Source organism: Cyanistes caeruleus, chromosome 1 (assembly GCF_971803275.1).
Source record: "Cyanistes caeruleus chromosome 1, bCyaCae1.hap1.1, whole genome shotgun sequence".
In the NCBI taxonomy this organism is placed as follows: domain Eukaryota; kingdom Metazoa; phylum Chordata; class Aves; order Passeriformes; family Paridae; genus Cyanistes; species Cyanistes caeruleus.
Genome location: NC_141701.1, coordinates 105,626,000 through 105,646,088, shown reverse-complemented (window position 1 = coordinate 105,646,088; position 20,089 = coordinate 105,626,000). Strand labels below are relative to the sequence as shown.

Here is a 20,089-nt window from a genome sequence, read left to right as displayed (position 1 = left end):
AAGGGGCAGAAAAAGGGGAGTCTTATATATAGTCACATGGAATAGCTGCTGCTTTTGAAATCTGTATCACCAATTACATATCAGTAGCTTTTCTGTGCACACCAAATGCTCACATCTCACACCTGTCAGCCTCATCTCATTTTAAAAATTTTACAATAGCAATTCCCATACCTGCTGAAAACATTTTCATCTTCACTGTTGCTATAAAGACCCGTATCAACAAGCAGGAGGAGTAGTGGGGCATACAGTGAATCTATTCTTAAGCTGCTAACAAAGAGACAAAGAGGAGAAAAAGGAAGGGAACTGGTCTGCATGTGTTGGTGTTCACATGTGCATGGAGCTTAATATAGCGTCATTCACTCTAACTTGGGGACAAAATCCCAGCTCTGAATCTAAGTGAAGCCTTGTCACCGACTTTCCTGTAAATAACAACTTGCTATCTCCCAGCTACACGCATCTGAGATGCTGCACAAGAGGTGGATAAAGTTTTTTCAGAGTTCCCATGCGAGTTTTTAATTAACAGGGAGATACATCAGCGCCGACGCGACATATGGCGCATTATTTGGTACTTACCAGGTATGTAGTCACACAGTCTCTCCACGGCTGCCTTTACTGTGCTGTTGTGCCACTGTGCAAGCTGCTCGATGACAGACACCACAAGCACACATCCTTCCAGAAAACAAAGAACAAAAAGAAGGAATGCCGTTACTGGGGAAATGTTAGGAAGTGCCCTGCACCACAGAAGTGTTTCTGGCATCTTTGGGCATTTCATTTCTAGAGATGCTCCATGGCAGATAGGTGTTCAATCAGTGAATTCCTGTCTTCATTCAAACCCTGTAAACTACTAGAGAGGAGGAAGCTGATTCCAGAGGAGCACACAGAACAGTCTGGCTTTTACAGCACTGTATGATGCTCCTGGAAAAAATGACTCCATTCTTTCAAGGTTGAAAATTGAGGAGTCAAGGGGATAGCCACTGTTACATCTGCCTGCTTGGTCACCTGCTCTCTCATTTTATCTCTCAAGGAAAAAGGCACAGGTCTGTACTTAACAGGACTTTTATACCTCTCCACACAAGCCTCACAGAGAGGTACTAAAACCGGAAACCAAATGTTTGTGACTGCCTGCAGAAGAGAAGTCACACCACAGACCTATGTGCATGACAGAGCACCCATGGCATCACTTCTTCACAGACTTTCCTGTGATGCTCAGTGATGCTCAGCACACACAGGGCTGCTGAGCCCAGCTACACTTTTGTTAAACCAAAATGTCTTCACAGTTCATTCTGCTCTGCTTCTGTGGCTGGAAAGAAACCATTTCCTACGACCTACGAATTTGGTTATTTCTCATCACTAATCTGGGTGTGAACACGGCTAGCAAAGTGTTTCTTGAGATGTGCATCACTTTTCCCTCTGCTGTTTTGGGGATTAAATAGATTCAATGTCATCCCCATAGAACAGTCATTCAAAATCCACATGATTTTGAATAATTTTGAGCATTCATTTCAACTCAATTTTAATTTGTAGGTCAGCACTGTGCTTTCTCTGCAGTGGCTTCACTGTTTTGTGAGGAATACAGCTTTGGCAATGCCAATTCTGCCCACTGTAGTCAGGCCTGGCAGCCAGAGTGATGCCCTGCCTAGAGGTATCCCAGGCACGTATCCCAGGCAGACAGGAGACAAGGAGCCAGGTGCTAGCTTCCAGCAGCCTGGAATAAAGATTTCTCTTTGAAATCCCTATAACTGAATCCCAGTTCCTCTCCTGTGCAACCAATCTCATCTCTAAGATGTTTCTAGACCTTGCTCTAGCAGGGTCTAGAAATGGAGGTGAGCAGCAGCAATTTGATGTGATGCAGACTCAACTTTTTCCAAACCTCAAGAACACTAATGTTCAGGTTTTCAGACTGGCCCAGCTCTTCAAAGTGAGCTTCTAAATTCCTTCCAAGCACCCCTACCTATGTGCTATTAAATCAAAGTGCTGTTTTTAAACATAAATAACTCTGATGTTTCTATGGCAAGTAAAGGAGAAGGTTTTTACTTACAAAAGGGCAATTGGAACTTGCTGTAAGACCAATATTTTTGACTCTTCTATTACTTCTTCTATCCAGAAGAAATTACAGTGAATTTGTCACCTCTTTTGCAGGGATAAAAGCCCACTTCTCCTTACTTATTAAGTAAAATGTTCACTCAAAATCCTCTGCAGAGTGATTTATAAAGCATGCAAAGAACCATTACCTCCAGTCAGCCTAAAAGAATAGAAGAATAAATGGAGATCTATACAACCAAGAAAAGCCCTGAAGCAAGAAGCCCTTCTTTTCTGCCCCTTCCCCAACTCCCCAAATAGCCAGAGGCTAACTAGTCCCAGGAATTAACAGCTAATTAAAAACACAAGAGCTGGGAAAAAAAAATAGTTGAATAAAAAAGACCTAAACTAAAAATAAAGGGAAGGTCCAAGATGAAGGGTATAGCATGTTCAACTCTTGGTCTCAAAGAACAGGTCTGGCCTCTCAGGTCCAGCTTTAACCTTACTACAGCCTTTTCATAAAATAGTTTGGGTTAGAAGGGACTTTTCTAGTCCAAGCTCCCTGCAGTGAGCTGGGTCATCTTCACCTAGATGAGGTTGCTTAGAGCCCTGTTCTAACCTGATCTCAAATGTTTCCAGGGATAGGACAGCCAACGCTCCCACAGCTGTGGGGGTGGATGTTAAAGAGAGCAAGAGACTTCAGCTGTTTTAGTGCAAATCATGCCCTGCCTCAGGGGCAGAAAGCAGACCCTGGCTCCTTTGCCAGGGTAGCATGGTAATAGCCTCGCTGGACTGACTCCAGCCTTTAGCATTGAGATGGCATTGCAGATCCTGAAAACACACCATAACATGTCTAAAAGTCATTACATAAAGGCTATGCTATTAATGCACATGAACAACCTACAGACAACAGGGACTACCCTTCCCCTGGCTTCTATGTCTATTTTATTCATGAGGATGGAGGCTCAGAAAAATTAAATTACCTAAATGATAACTTAACTGCAAAACCACACAATCTTTCTGTGTCTCCCTTCCTACTCTTACCAAGGTCAGATGTTCATCTATCAATCTTGCTGTCTAGAAGTCAGAAAGACAAAAAGGAGTCCAAGCAGACAGACAGGGGGAAGCTAATCCTTTCATATTTCATATCATAAAAGGTGCACAGCTTTTGATGTTTTACCTCTCATTCTTTTACATCATGGGCTTGAGGATTCTGTAGTATCATAGAATTGTTTAGGTTGGAGTTGACAGTGTCACCCACTGCAGCAGAGAGAAGTGTTGCTCCTTTTACCTGTGCTGTGTAACCCAGTGCTCCTGCACCTGCAGCCAGGGGCTGCAGAAAAAAGGGATTCTGGACAAACAGCTCAAAACCCAAGAAGCTGGGCTGAGGATAAAAATACCACTGATAGTTCCATTTTCTCTGTTATACAACAGGACAGTTTCCACTGAAGATGTATGTTTCTCTCACATGTTTGTCAAAGTACCACAGAGGGAGTGAGAAAAATAAACAAGCAAAACCAGCTATTTTTGGTTCACCTCTGCAAAAAGAAAACAGAATTCTTAATCACAAACACAATAATGGAGGTAGCCCCAGTCAAGGAGCAGTCTCACAGTAATTAAAAGAAAATTTTTCATGTTGATTAAGTCAGATAGACACCTTTGTGTCTATTGAACCAGACCTAAAGGCAAATCTGCTTCACATGAGGATTAACAGAGCCAACACTGAGTCTGAGCAGTACTTAATGCTGTACCTCAGGCTTCTAGATGCTACATGAATATAAATAACAATAATAACAGCCTGACTACTTGGGAAAAAACCCACAGAGCTGAGCTTCAAAATATTTGCTCTCATAAACTCATCATCATCATCAGAGAGGATGTTTCTGCTCGTGCTATTACACCTTCCCCACTTTGGGCACCTGCAGACCACGCCTTGGTTATCCAAATGCTCGCCTCTCAAATGTAGCCTTTCCACGTGAAATGCCACGCTCCATGGGATGAGCTGATAGAGAACGTCTTGGCTGGTTTTCTAAAGGATCTGCTGCTCCTTAGGCACCGTAGTTGGAGTCTCTGGAAGTGAATTTGGAGGGTCTCCTGGCCCTCTGGTAGGAAAGATGCTCCCAGGGAACACATTCCACCAGCATGTGTTCTTGGCTGATCTGGTCTCTGCCCTCCCCATCTATCTGGGCTTTGATCAGTTGTCCTTGGTTGCCCTCTCCTTACTCCTTGTGGTCTGCTGCCATGAGCTGTGCCCTGGGGGATGCTTGCTTATGTGTTGGTTCTGCTGACCTCAAAACCTTTTATTTAAGCTGATGTCAGGGGGAGCTGTTTTTGGGCTGGGGATTCTAAACTACTCAGGAATAAAGTTGAAACCTGTGAGGAGGGAGGAGGAATGTCCTAAGGGGACTCATTGCAGCAGAGGCAGCCTAATCTACCTAGGCTCCCTGGTTTTTATCATGGAAACATGCTTCCCCAGTAATTCAGATTTATCCTCTAGGAGAACTTATCTCTGGTGTTGGGCTATGGGTAAAACTTCAAGAGGTCAGTGTCTATAAATGAAAGTTAATTCAGAGTATCCTTGCTCTAACTACAAACCTGCTCTCTTTTTATCATCTTCCTCTGGATTGAGCGGCAGGAACAGAAATGCTTTTAATGGGTCTTAATTCCACTGGCTAAAAATGGAAAACAATTACATATCTAAAAAGGGCAGGGGGAAATCAGATGTCTTTGACTGTAAAAATCTCACTGCTTTAATTGCTTATGACATGTGCAAGAATATAAACTTTTTACTACTCTGGCATCAGTAGAAAAGCATGTCCAGATCTGGCCAGTCATTAGCAGCTATTGCTTGCTTTTAATTTACTAGATATTTAGATGTGATTAATTTCTCATCATGAGCTGGACACATATAAGGCAACGTAATTAGGCTTCATCATTAAATAAAGCTCAATTTTTATTTTTTTTTTTACAGTTGCACAAGACTTTCTTTAGAAACAACTTTCAGTAAGTTGATTCTGCTGTCTCACTTCAATAATAGGTTTCAATACCTTGACAGGCTGAAGGATGCTTTTCTCTGAAAGAAATTCATTGGCATTATCATACCTACCAGGCATTAGAAACTAGACTCTGGTATTAATAAATGCCTGTCGCTTTCAGCGATGGCTTGTCCCATCTGCTATTAATTTCTGAAGAGATAAGACAAGACCATAGCCATTTTGCTCAGTGCAGTAAGGTGAAAACTCACACATCAGGAAGTACTTCTTTTCATATATTTGAAGGTAGTGTGTAATAAAAAAATGCCATTTCCAATAAGCTCAGGAAAAAAAAAAATCATACCCCAATAATAAAATCAGAACTAGTGGAATTCATTGCTTAGCTGTAAAGCCTCTGGCAGTTTGAGCAGACTATTTAACTTAATCCACTTCTGCCGCACAAGTTTGAAAGGCTCTATAATTAGAATTATACCTAGGGATGTCAAAAAGTATCTGGATAGTGAAAGCTGCCTCTCTAAGTTTCAGATTTGTAGGTATATTTGTCTGAGTAGAACTCTGTTAAATGGGTTTTCTGGCACTTGGCACATCTCCTTTGCCATCCTTTGCTGATGTTTCTGGATGCTGGATTTCTTTCTCACCCCTCCAGCCATAAATTAAATGCACTCCTAGAATACAAGGAAGACATAAGTCCAAAAAATGGCCGTGGACACAAATAGCTCTCTGCAAATCTTGATGACCAGGCTGTGGCCACCCTAAGGCCACTCTGTTTGCTCCTCATAGAGCCAAACTAGAGCTTTGCTTGGTGACATGACAAATTTCTGCCTCAAAAATCTGTCTGCTCCAGCAAGGCTCCAGGTACATGAAGCTGTTTATCACATTCCTGGCTTTATACAGAAGATGAAGACTTTCCCAAAACACAGTCTTAGCTTCTTCCATTTATAGACCATCCTAAGCTCCAAGGCATCTCTTAAAGGTGAGGAGACCCAGGAACCTGTCTACAAAAGAGGATATTGCTACTCCTTGTGCTGAAGCTGTTGTTCTGGCATAAAAACACCTCTTTCCAAATTTGTCTAATCCAGTTCCAGTTCAACCTGGAACAAGACATTCCTCTTTGAAATTCACATGGGGAGCTAATATGAAATAAGGTTTTCCCCTCTGAGAAGGGGACATCCACGTGACTATTCTAGGCACAGGCAGACCATGGTTATGCAAAGTTACAACACAGGAATGTTTTCATTTTCATATAATCATAGAACGGTTTGGGCCAAAAGGGACCTTAAAGATAATCTAGTTTGAACCTCCCAGTCCTGGGCAGGGACACCTTCCACTGCACCAGGTTGCTGAAAACCCCATCCAACTTGGCCTTAAACACGGCCAGGGATTGAGCTTCCACAACTTCTCTGGGCAACCTGTGCCAGCACCTCATTTACTACATATTGCTTTCATAACAGGGCCCAGTAGCCATATTGCCTTCCTGCACTATGTCTCATTACTGACCTGATACTTTCAAAGAACAGCCCTTTATAACCTCAAGATTTCATTCTAGCAATTGGAATTGCAATTGAAATATTCAGCTCAAATGACATAACCGTATATGCAAAGTAAGGACACTTATCTTCCCATATACAGCCAGAGGATTTGCTGCTTTGAAAGGTAATTTGGAAATGGATCTGAGTGATAAGGTCTTTTAACTCAGACTTTGTTTCCCATCCCATTTACAGAATTAATGTATTTTACAGAGGTACTGAGGTGATGGAACATAATTATAGGTATCCATATTCAAATATGTTGGCATATACAAGACCCGTTCACCCTTAATTTGCTAAGTCTTATGAAATATCTTGGAAATACTAAATAGTACACTATTAACAGACCTGTCACTAGGCATTAAATTACACATAGTGTAGTGGCTAAGGACATTTTTGAAATATTAATATCAAAATAGCAGCATTGTGAGTGCATTTGTAACAAATTCCAGCAAAGCCTGGAATACCAGTTATTATTTCTGTTGCTCATGCAAAGCAGTGGGCCACCTCAGGCACCCTAACTTCAGAGTCATTCGTTTCTATTTCATTTAGACATACAACAAGGACTCTGATACAACTTTGATAGTACAGAAAATTCAGTTTCCATCTAGTGGAAGACTCTGGTATCCATACAAGGCAACCAAATGTATCCCTAGTGTTTCCTATATTACACTTTAAAGAGCCCTATTTAAAAAAAATATATATAACCTCAGGCATTTCCAATAGAAATGTTTTTTGTATTAATATGAAAAAATACCTGTGTATGTATGTGTGACACTAACATACTTTTCTTTTCCAAATCAGGAAAGGGTATTGAAAGTCTACTGAAGCCCTGATGCTGGCAGGAGGTGTTAATGGAAGTGGATAACTTTATCCTTGTTGCAAAGGCTTCACCATTTCAGGATTCTGAATGCAAGAAACCTTTTTTTCAGATATACAGTGCCTAAAAGCAGTAAAAGTGATTGCCTTAAACATGAGCAGTAGTTCTCTGTAGGGTTAACACACGAACAAGAGTGAGAGGCACACACGTGGGAATCAGCATCCAGACATACAATCAATAAAATGATTATTATACTCAAGGCAACCATCAGTAATGTAAAATGTACAAGACTACCCATGTCTACAAATGGACATAGATGTGATTGTGCATTTACACACACATAGATATGGATGTGTTGGCATGCTGAGCACATTTTTTATTGTGATCAATAGATGTATTTACATTTTACAGGCATAAGCTTTCAGTAATACTTGGGGTGGTTTTGGAAAAGAAATTTTTACCAATAGTTGCTGAAAAGTTGCTGAGTGGTTGCTTTAGTTTCTCTACTGTACTATTCCCATGCCTGTGCTTGTTCTAGCTAAAGTACAATCATAGAGAAAAATGTTATGGTCAAATTTAGTATTTATTGCTGATCATCAGGTCAAACTTTGTTGCTGATTAAATGGAGCAATGCTGGTGAAGTGAGCAGAGCTGCTATGGCTTGGAACTGACTTAGCTGCAATCAAAGTCGATTCCCAGCCTTTTAGAGTAAAATACATTGCAGTGCTACACTGATATTGGGCAAGGCTTTTTTACAGAACCCATTGAGCTGTAAATTATACGTTCTGTCATGGTGCCCCCCCAGACAATGTGTGCACAGCCAATCTTTCTGAGCGCAGTTGTTAAAAGCCTCCAACTCCATTTGCCATGTTCCATTGTGTGAAGTTATCGGGAGCTCCGAACGCCACCGGTCCTGCTGCCACTCCAAGGGGCATATTTCATCCCTGCACTCATGCACAGCTAGACAGAGGCAAACTGTTGAGGACAATGACTATCACGCAAATCAACGCAGGTAGAGGTCAGCGTTTTACTCTGCTGGTAGCTCAGAAACACCTGTTCTTTAATGCAAGCAGAGCTGAAAATATCTTTCGAAAGCATGCTTCTTCATATGCTAGGAACTGTGTGCTCCTGGCTGAATGGAGGTGGTGACCCGCAAAGGTTGCTGAGAATGGCATTATATCGAGCACAAAGATGAGGAAATTTGTTTTTCTGGCTGCTGACCCACAAGATCTCTGCTTGCTAGCAGAGAAATGGAGAGCGCTGCTGTCTGGCCCTATTGAGGGCTCTCTGACTAAATGCCTCGTTCTGAAAAGGGCAACCAAAGTTAATCGCCGATAGAGCAGGGCAGTCTGCTGTGGGGGAGAAAACAAACAAATGCTGCTCTTTGCAAATGCTTCTTGCAGTCACAGCTCAGAACTCCAGAAATGCTGGCCTGGAGTAAGTCCTCTTACAAATCCTCTGCCCTAACAGATGATCTAAACCACCTAGGCCGTTCCGAAGGGACAGGGCAGACAGAGTTTGTAAAGATCTCTAATGAGGTCTTCTACAGATTTCTCAGGAACATATTACTCTGCTCACTGATCACTGTCATAGGAAAATCCTCTTCCTAACCTGAATGTTCCCACTAGTACCCATTTCTGTTACTTCTTGCCATAGCTCATATGAACCTGGAGAATGGATCACACCTTTAATGTTTTCAGGGACAGATATGTCTTTTCTCGAGTTTTTCTTCTCTAGACTAATCAACTCTAATTTATTCACTCTTTCTTTTATAGCTTATGCTTGTTTTTCTCTGAAACCTCCTGTCACTCTGCATCACTCTTGATGCAAAGCCCCAAAAGGGAAGGCAGAAATTCCTCTGAGGCTTTGTTAGTGCTGAGAAAGGTAACAGGTTACTTCACATGTCTTGCAAGCCGACTTCTGTTCGCACGTCTCGGTGCGTGCCGCGTGTCAGCATGCCATTATTGTGCCACTACAAGCCCAGATGATCTTCCTTAGGGATGCTACCCAGCCGGTTGTTCCTCATCTGCTGTGTGTGTCATTGACTATTTCAGCTGAAGTGAGTGCCTTCAACGTTCCCATATTGAAATTACCTTTTCAGATGCAGGTACTCCAAGTTGTCAAGCTTGTTTTGAATTTAATTCTGCCCTCCATTTTACTTGGAATTGCAAATAATTTCAGCTTTGCATGAACTGATTTAACTTAATAGCACAAATTTAATTATCCTGGCTAGTGAAAATATGGAATGATAGTATGTTCAAAAGAGAAGTCCAAGAAAGACATGATTTTGTCCATCCTTTTTCTTAGGGAGTGAGCCTCTTGCATTTACTCTCTGAACAAGACTACCCATCAGCTTTGTTCTGCCCTGTAGAAGCTTAATCACTGTCACACATCTCTCAAGCATAAGATTAGTGCTGAAGTAGTGCCAAAAACCTTACTGAAGCCCAGTTATAATATCTGCTTCTTATTCCATGTCTCATGGCATCATCCCATAGGCAAAGATAATTAGATTAATCTGACACTACTTTTGAAAGGTGTTTTTAAAAAAGTTTTATTAAATACTGCAGGATTTTTCTACGATTTGATGTTTAACTGACTAATCTACCATTCCCCAAATTCCCTTTCTTCATGGAAAGAACATAGTATGTTGAAGAGAGATGAATACAGAAGTTCCCATCCCTCTTTCAGTGTCTCCCCCACTTTCTGCATCCTCCAGGGCAGCTTCTGCCTTTCCTGAGGTTGCTTCAGGTACCTCTGGATGAAGTCACCTTTGCTAGAGAACAGAGCAATTTGGAAAAAACCTTTAAGGGCTCTGATGTAATTAAGGGTGGAATTGAATTTAAAATCTATTTAAAAATCAATAGAAAAATGATGAAACATTAACACCAGTGTCAACACTTTACCAGTGTTACTCTACTGTCTTTGGGTACCTTAACATTAACTTAAGTAAAACTTTGCTTGCCCATTGAAATGGGCAGCATTTTCCTCATTTAACAGATAGGAAAGTAAAGACCTGAGTATATGAAGAGTTCATTCATGCCTAATTTTTGAGAGAAAAGTATGCAGCATCTCTTTCTCAGGATGCCACACTGAAACAGCCAGACTGCACTCAGCAGTAGGATTTTCAGGTCTCATCCCAAATAAATCCCTTAAGCCATGCTGCCCATCACTAACCAACTCAGAAAGGAAAGCCAGACTCAGCATCCAGCTCCCAAACCAGTGTGCTGAGCAAAACCTCACTGCCTTTGCAGAAGGAAAACAGCTTCATTGGCTTTTGTATGTAGGAAAACGTACAAAAGCCCTTTTATCTCTCATAAAGGGAGATTATGAGATTTTTCCTCATAAGAAAAGGAAAAAAACAGAAAAACATACCATGTGCAGCATGTGCAGAAGGCCCAGAGGAAGGGCCTGAGCTGATTTCACAGAATGCAAAAATGGTGGCATTTTAGCAGCCTGGGGAGACAGGAAATACTGATGGAGAAAAAAGACTGTCAGATGTTGGGAAAGTTTTCCTCGTGACAAGGCCAAAGAAAGACCATTTATCTGGTTGTGTTTAGGTGCTGTTACAGACCAGTTATCTTAGATGGTTAGGAATTGCTTATGTATGCTACATCTGATCCTGTGGTTGGGAGGGTTATTATTTGGTGTTTTTTCCCCTCTTTGCCATAACTCTAAAATGCAGTAGTTTTAAACCCCTTTGTAGGTAGGAACCCTCCATTTGTTTTGTTTGTACATCAAGCCAATTGTGAAAAGCCTTTCTCTGAATGAAGCAGCCACATTTTTCAAAAAAATTCAGAAAAAAACAATGTGACTCTCTACAGTTAGTGAAGGTGATTAAAACTACTGTCTAAACCTCACTGGAGGCACACCCTCCTCTCCTCTAGTCCTGCTCCATATTGGCACAGAGGTGCCTACCCAAAATACCTTCCCCAGGATCTGCTAAGGGCAGGGAAGACCCTTGAATTACCCAAATGCTTTGCCAGTTTGACCGGAATATACTGGGGCAGATGGTGGTGCCTACCCAGGCAGTGCTGCAAGCAAGGGGAACAGAAGGAGGAAGCAACCAAGTTGTATCACATTTAACAGAGGTACCAGAGCTGCACTTTGCTCTCCTGTCACATTATTTCCACATACTTCTTCAAGAAGTGTGATATTCTCAGTGGAAAGGCTTAATGGGAAATATTTTCTTGATTTTTGTTACTGAAAGGGCATTCACTTTCTGACTGGCTTTGGCTACTAACACAGCAATCTCAATCAAGCAGGTGGTACACAGGAGTGATCAGAAATTCAATGTGCAGCCACCTCATTTCCCTGAGGAAAGTGAGGCAGATAGCTTTGAAAGATTTAGACACCTGACCACACATTTAAACTTGCATAAAAAACCCAATTTCTTCAAGAAAATCTCCTATGCATTTAGCAATAGGAATTTCTCACATTAAAAATTTGATAAGATTTAAGGAAGAAATTCTTCACGGTGACAGTGAGAAGGCACTGGAACAGATTGCCCAGAGAAGCTGTGTATGCTCCAGCCCTGCCTCTGTTCAAGGCCAGGCTGGACAGGAGTCTGAGCAAGCTGATGCAGTGGAAGCTTCCCTACCCATGTCAGGGGGGCTGGAACTACAGGATCTTTGAGGTGCTCTCCATCCCAAACTATTCTATCATTCTGTCTGATTCTGTGAAATCATCTTGGCCTTGATCTATAAGGCCAAGAAGACACAGAAGAAGTACTAATGTCTCTTTCTTGTTACCTTCCCAGATGGCAAACTAAGCCAACTAAGTATCTGGGGTCAAGTTGTTGGAAGGAAATCACGAGCTGATCTTGCCTTACTCTCTGCTCCTAAGAGGGCTAGTCACCAGAGCAAATGCAAGAGCTGGCATTACCCCTGCTCCAAGCCCTAGCAAGTGCAACCACCAATTCCTCTGGGCTTTCCCTTTCTGCTTGAGAGAAGGAAGGAACACACTATTTTCGAGAGTTAGTCGAATGAGCAGCTAATCAGTGAAACCCAGAGGCAGCCATCTGGGCTAGCAGCCACCAGCCCTCCCTGCCAGACCTGGCTCATGCCCTTTTAGCACTATCCACACTCCATTTTTATCTTGTGGTTTGCAGAGGTGGGCACAGTCTGTCCAGGCCCTGAGTCAAGCTCAGAAGGATGCTTTTAGCTGAAGGGACACTTCAGAAAGAGAAACTGGTGTGGGAGGCAATGCTTTTCAGTCCTGAACTCCCTGAACAAAGGGATACTCAGTGGTCCCAGCAATGGGGCTAGCACAGCTCTCCTCCCTTTAGGAGGGAAAAAAAAAGACAAGTTATCTTGCACAAGACAACTTTAACACAATGTGTGGAATTTAGAACTTTTCTGGGTCAACAGGATAGAAAGGGCAGACAGTGCTCACAATCTGACATCTGAAAACCACCAGTGTAAAAATCCCACAGATGAGTATGAACACTGCCCTTCCTGTGCCATCAAAACTGTAGCTGCCTTAAGATCTCAGCATTAAACAACACCACGTCCCCCTAGCTCTGCCAGCTGCTCAGTTACCACTTCCATGACTCCCAGCCCAAACAAGGACAGCCCCTCACAGCCATTTCTGCTTTTCACCTCTCCTTCTCATGTTCTGGCTGGTGTCTGAACCCCCTCACCACCCTGCTCTTCGTTTGATTCACCCTGCCCCTCCAAAACTGTCAGGGGTACTGTGGGTGGCTCAGAAGTGAAGCAAAAACATACTTTTATCAAGTTTAGGATTATTATTTCTAACTGTATTCCCTAACCCACAGTGGAAAGAATTATTTCCTTCTGAAGGATGGAGAGCTGTGACAGGGTTTATGTTTCTAGCACAAAGGTGCCTTGGGAAGCTAAAAGAACCACAGAAATTTTTAGGTTGAAAAAGGCCTGCAAGATCAACAAGTCCCATTGATGACAAAATAAATCACTTGATTGTAATGCATAAGACATATCCATTTGCACACATGAAAAATATAAGCTACCCCATCTCCCTAGGTATATGGAGTGCCATGCCAAGCACTCCATCTCTGGTGCAGAGATATCCACAGTTCACATTGACTCCAGTGTTACCAGTCTTGCTCTGGGAATCACCTAGCCAGATGGGACTATAGGATACCTACCCCCAGCTCTGGGTGCTGTGGGGATCACCACAGTCACTGATGTCACGTGAGAAGGGGGTTGCCAACTCGCCCCAGTTCAGTATGGCTCACGCAGACACGTGTGCACACAAAAAGGAAAGGAAATGTGAGGAAGCAGCCTTTGCAACCCAGCTACCCAGAGACCACCATCCAGGCCACAAACATCCCTGGCTCAAGTATGGACCAACCATTCTTAAGAACAGTTTTCTAGGAACTGAAATCAATGAAGAGACCCTGGGCATGTCTGAAGGGAATTGCGCCTTCCAGCCAGTTAAGCAAAACGCATTGTGAACTCTAAGGAACACTAGGACCCCATAACATCCTATTTCCAGATCCCAGACCTACAGGCATTAAAGTCAACTTTCAATATGTCATTCCCTGCAGAGCAAAAACATGAACTTTGAGAAGCAGCCAGTGAAAAACAAAATCATAAAATAATTGCAGATCCCATGATGGCCTTGCAAAATCTTCAGTGACTGTTTCAGCAGACTACAAGTATTTTGCAGTACAGCTGTTGAAACAGATAAAGGAGCGATTTATGATGCGAATAGCAACTCCCAGCTCACCAGTGAAGTAAGGAGTGAATTAGTCCAGCAGGCAAACAAAACCTGGATACATACCAACGCAGGTGTGTCCTTTGTACAGCCCAAAGGGGAGCGAAGGGGGTCGTGGGTCTTTTCCACGGGGCAGAGGGGAGGAAGAGGCAGCCTTCAGCAGAAGCAAGAGCCAGAGGACGCAGAATAAATTAAGGAATGTTTGCCTAGACTCCTTCATCCTAAGGAAGGAAAAAAGGAAGAAATCAGGTGGGAAGGGTGCAAGCAGACCTGTATTCCCTTAACTCTCAGTGTCCTGAGTCAGTGCAGCTTGAGGAGTAAGGAGACTGGCGTGCCTGTGCAGCTGTAAGTAACACAGGGACAGATTCCCAGGTGGGGACAGAAATGTCTGCCCTCTCATGGTATGCATGGAGGATCCCACACTCGCACATCACAGATAGAGGTGCTCTCCCGACCCCTCAGCCCCTCTCAGGCCCTGCTACCATTAAACCCAGCAGGTCCCACAGACCTGGGCACACCATGAGCAGCCTGGGAGGGTGCCCCCGTGGCCCTGGCCCCAGGCTGCTCTCCACACCCCCACACGACCCCACTGCCCCATGTGCAGCTCTTCCCAACCTGCTGGCCTGGGAGGACCAAGAGGGTTGGATGAACAGCTCTGGCTCTGCGCTCCCGTGTCTCCTGCAATAGCAGCGGATGAATAACGACCTTGAACCACAGTAGCTGCCAGAGCCACTCAGCATTAATAACACAAGACACTCCCCTGAACAACTAGTGTTGCAAAAAGGGAAAAAGAAAAAAAAACCCAACTCTACAAACCCTTCCCCCTGTGCTGTCACTCCTCTGCCCTCCTCCACAGAAAAGAAAGAAAATATCTCTGTGGCTGCTTCTGTAAAATTTCTGACCACGGTTTCCGTTCGGGAGGACTGAGTGTGAAAAACGAAAGAAGCTGCTCAAGACGGAGCCGCAGGGACGTGAGGGATGGGGCTGCCATGCTGGGGCTTTTCCAGGGCTTTAGTTCTGCTGGGACTGAGGCAGGGGGATGGGAGACAGCTGCCAATGTGAGGGTAGCTCTGGGAGCTGAACCCCTGCTCCCATCAGCTTTGAGCACATTTGCTTGCAGCCTCCAGCTGCCTGAGAGCCTTGAGAAATCCTGTGCAGTTCCTGCTTTGGCAGTCACAACAACTAAAGGTTTCCCTGGCTCTATTTTTTTTAATCCCTCAGACAAGGCATAAACCAGTCATTCCCCAGCCTGAAGCAAAAGCAGAGTAAAACATGTTTAAATGACGTGACTTTGGATGTGGAACAAGTCCAAACAGCTACATCCCAGACACTGTGGATGCAAGGATGGCTTTAAGGAGGCGATTTAGGACTGAGGCACCAATGTAGGACTGAGGCATGGAGGGCCAAGGCTGTGTCCCACCTCTGCCCCTGCCTTTTTGTATAAACCTGGGCAAGTCTCTTCCCCTCACAGTGGGCAATGGGTACTCATACTTCCATTATTCCCTGTCTGTCTCTTTCAGAAGTGGGCAGGGCAATGACATGGTTGCTAAAGGACAATGAGGAGCCTGTCTCATAAAATATCCCTACATCCTTCCCAGGAATAATTAAAAGAGACTTATAAATGGTGTTGTAAAAAGAAAAAACTAGAGGAGCTACTAAAACCAGCGACTCCCAGCCAATTCCTGCAGACCAATATGATCACACATGGATCAGATCTGCTTCAATATTTAATATGTTTTTTGCAAACCACTTCCTTCCTTAGGAGCCTCCCCTATGACTTTTTAAAGACAGTCTCAGAAAGTTTGCCTCAACTTTGATAAGGAGGATTTGCCTTGTCCTAATGATGATATAATCCAGTAGCTCTGGGGGAAAAAAAAACCAGACTATAAAATCTTCAGTGTGAATACAAATCACTCTGTATTTCTGTTCTTTAAGCCAAGACATTTGCTTTCATATGTATGCCTTCCTTTGAAAAATATAAAAAATAATTAAACCCAAAATGAAGCTGTTGCCTGAGTTTTGCAGAACTGTTTCTGCTTATCATTCTCCCTATAGCTAGAAATGCTGTTTTTCTTTTTTTGTTTTTAATAGCAGATAAACAAAAATCATAGTGTGAAGTACCTTATCCATATGCCTATCCTACTGAAATCTGCAGGATGTTTTTCTTAACGCTGTAAAAACTTGCTATAAAAAGACACTGCCACAGCGACTGCAGCTCCATTAAACCCTTTTTAACACACATATCACTTGGTTCCCAATGACACTTTGAAGTCCTTTAAAACTCTGCATATTGGCTCATGAGCGCTTGCTGCAAAAGCAGGGTGCTAATAATAGGCAAGAAAAACCTTCCCAGCAGAGAGGTCTTCGGAATGGTTTTTGCTTTACATCTATTGCAAAACACAAAGCAAATCAACAGCACTTATAGAGTACAGAGACAGAGCCCAAGCTGCTCCCAGGCATGTAAACCTGCAAAGCATGTAGCTGAAGCCTGTAATCAGCTGTGTTATTTTCTTTCATTTTAGCCTGTGGAAAGAGCGGTAAGGTAACTCCATGTGTAACACAGAGCTGCTTTGCACTGTACCTTACACATTAGTCAAGCTCTTAAACCAACTGAAGAAAAAAACCAAAAAAACCAAAGCTTTTAAAATATGCAGACTGGTCAGAGAAATGAGGGATTTGCATACTTAGATTTAGAGGCCAGCTGGGAAGGTGAACTCCACCCCCCCTTCCACTGGTCCCTCCCCAGACCGGTGTGAAATCTTTCTTCTTCCCACTCAAATCAGATTGCAAATCCTGTTTTTTGCCAAGCAGATTTTATATTACTTCCAAGTCCCTGACACGTTAAGACCTAAAGCTGTCTTGGTACAGGAGAGAGGGAGTACTTGATGTTGCCTTTTAATCCTGGTAAGTGCATAAATGATGTTAATAGGAGGTAAAAAACAAATTAAACCTGTCCCAAAGGAAGGGATTTGATCATAAATGCTTCCATTAAGTTGTGCACAACACCCAAGTCAGAGAAGCAGACCTGGGTTAAGGGTGACTCAGGAGATGCTGCCTGCCTAGAAATAGAGGAGCTCTGCCCTCTGCAAAGCACCAGGTGCATAAAGGTGATATCTGGGGTGTCCCCTGCCCGAAAGGGTGTAGCAGGGTCACCCTACAGCTTTTGAGCATCTTTGTCTCCTCAGCTTTATTGTTTTTTCAATGTGTTTGCAGCCTGGGCTTGCAGCAGGTCCAGCCAGGTGGCAGAGGAGTGTAGTTCAGGTGGGTTCTCGGGGCTGATGGGGCTGCTCAGGGTTGTTATAGCCCACAAGTGCCTCAGAGCCCTGACACTCACCTTTGGGGACCATGAGAGCCAAGTGGGTGGAGGAATGAACTCTGCAGAGATGCTCCTGGACACCCCACTAAGTTCCTTCCTGCAGCATTACTCACCTAAATAGCACTGAGAACTCAGTCAACATTTTGTTTCTCTGAATCTCCACGTGTTGCTTTTGAAGAGGAGACAAGGACAGTGCAGAGCCAGAGGTGCTGTGAGATCCCTCTTGCAGATGGGAAAGCCTCAGTGCCCTGAAATAACCCAGCTCCACAATAATTCACTTGCTATCAGGCAGAAGGCACAGAGTCAGTTGGACTTTTTCAAGGTTGAATTTGGGCTAGTAATAATATATGCATAAATAAATACACATGTATACCCATGATATATGCTGGCCCACCTGCTGCTGCTTCCTGCTGAGGAAATGGGAGGACCCACAGCTCCTTCCATTCAGCACACAGATCAAGAGCAATGTACATTACTCTGCAGGGTTTTGGTTAAATTCTGCTGCAAAGTCCTGCAGCTCTCTCTACTTGCTCTCAGGATGCCAGGACACACTGAAGAGCTTGCTCAGCTCACCCAGCTTGATCCAGTCTGTGTTTTTTGGGAGTTCTAGCACATGTGGGGGTCCTCAGAGCTAAATATCTTCATGTAGAGGCCAGTAGCAAGTGTGACATGTGGGGGACACACCATGTAGGGACCAGAGAGGCCACAGGGACTAGTGGCTCATGGAGTGCCCCACTCAGTAACTCCCAGTCCAAGTTCTCCAGCCACACCCTGAAGCCTCTCTCCGTTTAAGCAGAGCTGAGAGAAACTTGCACTCGTGACGGCTGCCAAAAACCTGAGGCAAAACACGCAAAGACAAGCCTGAATTTCCATGATGCACAGCAGTGTTAGGCTACGTGTGTAGCTAGTGAAGAAATACAATCTTCTAGGTTGATCCCAAGAGCAGGAGTGTGGTTTCTGGAGTTTAAAGGACCCACAACACTTCTCCATTTGTCATATTTCCATATGAGTTCCTGACACTAATGTACATTGGTTGGGGTGGTGGTGCCATGTCAGCTAAGGGACAGGTACGGTTTCAGCCTCTTTGCTGCCCCTGACAGAGATGCAGTGGAACAGAGTGAGGGTTTCTGATTTTCTGAGTAAGGTCTTAAACAGGATTTAAGAGTGACCCCTTCCCTGTAGGGAGCCATACATGATTGCCACTAGAACTGTGAAATGAGATGCGAGGATGAAGTTAGTTTCAGTGGTGCTTTATATAATGGGTCCCTAAAGATCTATTTATGCATACAGCAAATACATTGAAAAAAGCCATCAAAAAGAGAATGGAAAATACTTCAATGAAGCCCCAAAACAGGACAAGCAAGAATTGATTTGTCATCTGTCAGGATTAGGGGCCACTTAGTTGAAAATAAAAATATGAAATAGTTATCTTACAAAAGGAGATCATCTGGCACTGTATATTTATCTGTCCTATTCCGTCCAAGTCACTGCACACATTGCTGCATTTTTTTTCCTCTTTGGCTAGATTCTTTTACATATTGATTTTTAAGACATATGCATTTTTTTTCTCTTTGTCACATTCATACATGCATTTTTATGATGATTAAATGTTATCTTGGAAGGTTTTGTCTCTCTTTCTTTCCTCTTTGACGTGCTGTTCAGTTCTTAAGGGAATAGATATAAGCCTTGTATTTTTGTGTCTGGAGAGATAAAACCTGCAGGAAGAAGCCTTTAGATCAAAGATCCTCTCAGTCTCTTTTCTTCCTTTTATTTTCAAAACATTGTCCTTTGTGCCCTTTGACTCTTGAAGTTCCCAGTGGTTTCTTGCATTGGTTATTTTTCATTACTGCTCTCCAAATTTCTCTAACTGTCATAAGCATCTCTGCGGTTGGTGCATTATCACTGGCACGGATGAACATTTCCAGAGCCCCATGTGGATTTGCAACTGCACCACAGCCAACTGAGTCATTCCCTCTGCCCCAGTTTCCTTATCAGTTGCTGCTTGCAGTTCAAGTTATGCATCTATTTCAGAGTCTTTCCATCTCATTGTCATTCAAAGCTTCAGGGAAAGCATTTAAACCAGTATTTTCTTACACTCATATAAAAAAATTTGTTCCAAGTTATTGCCATGCTGTAGCTGAGATGATTATCCTTTATTCTGCCACCTTTAATGAAATTAACTGTCCCAGCTTGCAAGGATGTTGATATCTGTGCTCTTAGAAATGTAAATCACTGACATGACTTACTTCAGTTTGGATACAGCAAAATGTGGGAACAAGCCTCTTAAAGCTTTCAAACAGGGAACCCATGAAAAATACAGCTACATCACCTTGCACTCTTGTTCACAGCAGGTTGTGCACTTCTGGGAAGGTCTGGCTGTTAGGGTTGACAAAAGGGGGTGACTTTGGAATTTCTACTAAAGATGGCTTTCTGCAAAGCAGAGATCAGATGAACTTCATCTTCAAAGTGTATTTCTCACTACTGCCTGTAAGGAGCCCTATAGTGATTTACAGAGTTTAGTGGTGGACTTGATAGTGCTGGGTTAATGGTTAAACTTGATGATCTTAAAGTCTTTTTCCAAACTAAATGATTCTATGACTCTGTGATTATTGGTGATGCAGTACATTTCCTTAGTTGTTTGATATTAGTGCAGAAAAACAAACCTGGATGTTGTGTTCTTACTGTGAGCAGATGACCCTACAAATCCAGAGGTAATCTTACT

General features: G+C 43.1%; 1 protein-coding gene across 1 annotated transcript in view; it reads right to left on the bottom strand.

Moving 5' to 3' along the window:
• AOAH (acyloxyacyl hydrolase) overlaps window positions 1-14,819 on the bottom strand; it is a 75,623-nt gene extending 60,804 nt beyond the window's left edge. Inside the window, exons 1-3 of the mRNA XM_023919428.2 lie at window positions 14,667-14,819; window positions 14,118-14,272; window positions 574-669 (exon numbers count right to left, since the gene is read on the bottom strand). Coding sequence (XP_023775196.2) covers window positions 574-669; window positions 14,118-14,272; window positions 14,667-14,791 — 376 coding nt within the window. The 5' untranslated portion in view covers window positions 14,792-14,819. The remainder of the gene's footprint in view (window positions 1-573; window positions 670-14,117; window positions 14,273-14,666) is intronic.
• Window positions 14,820-20,089: the final 5,270 nt, after the last annotated feature.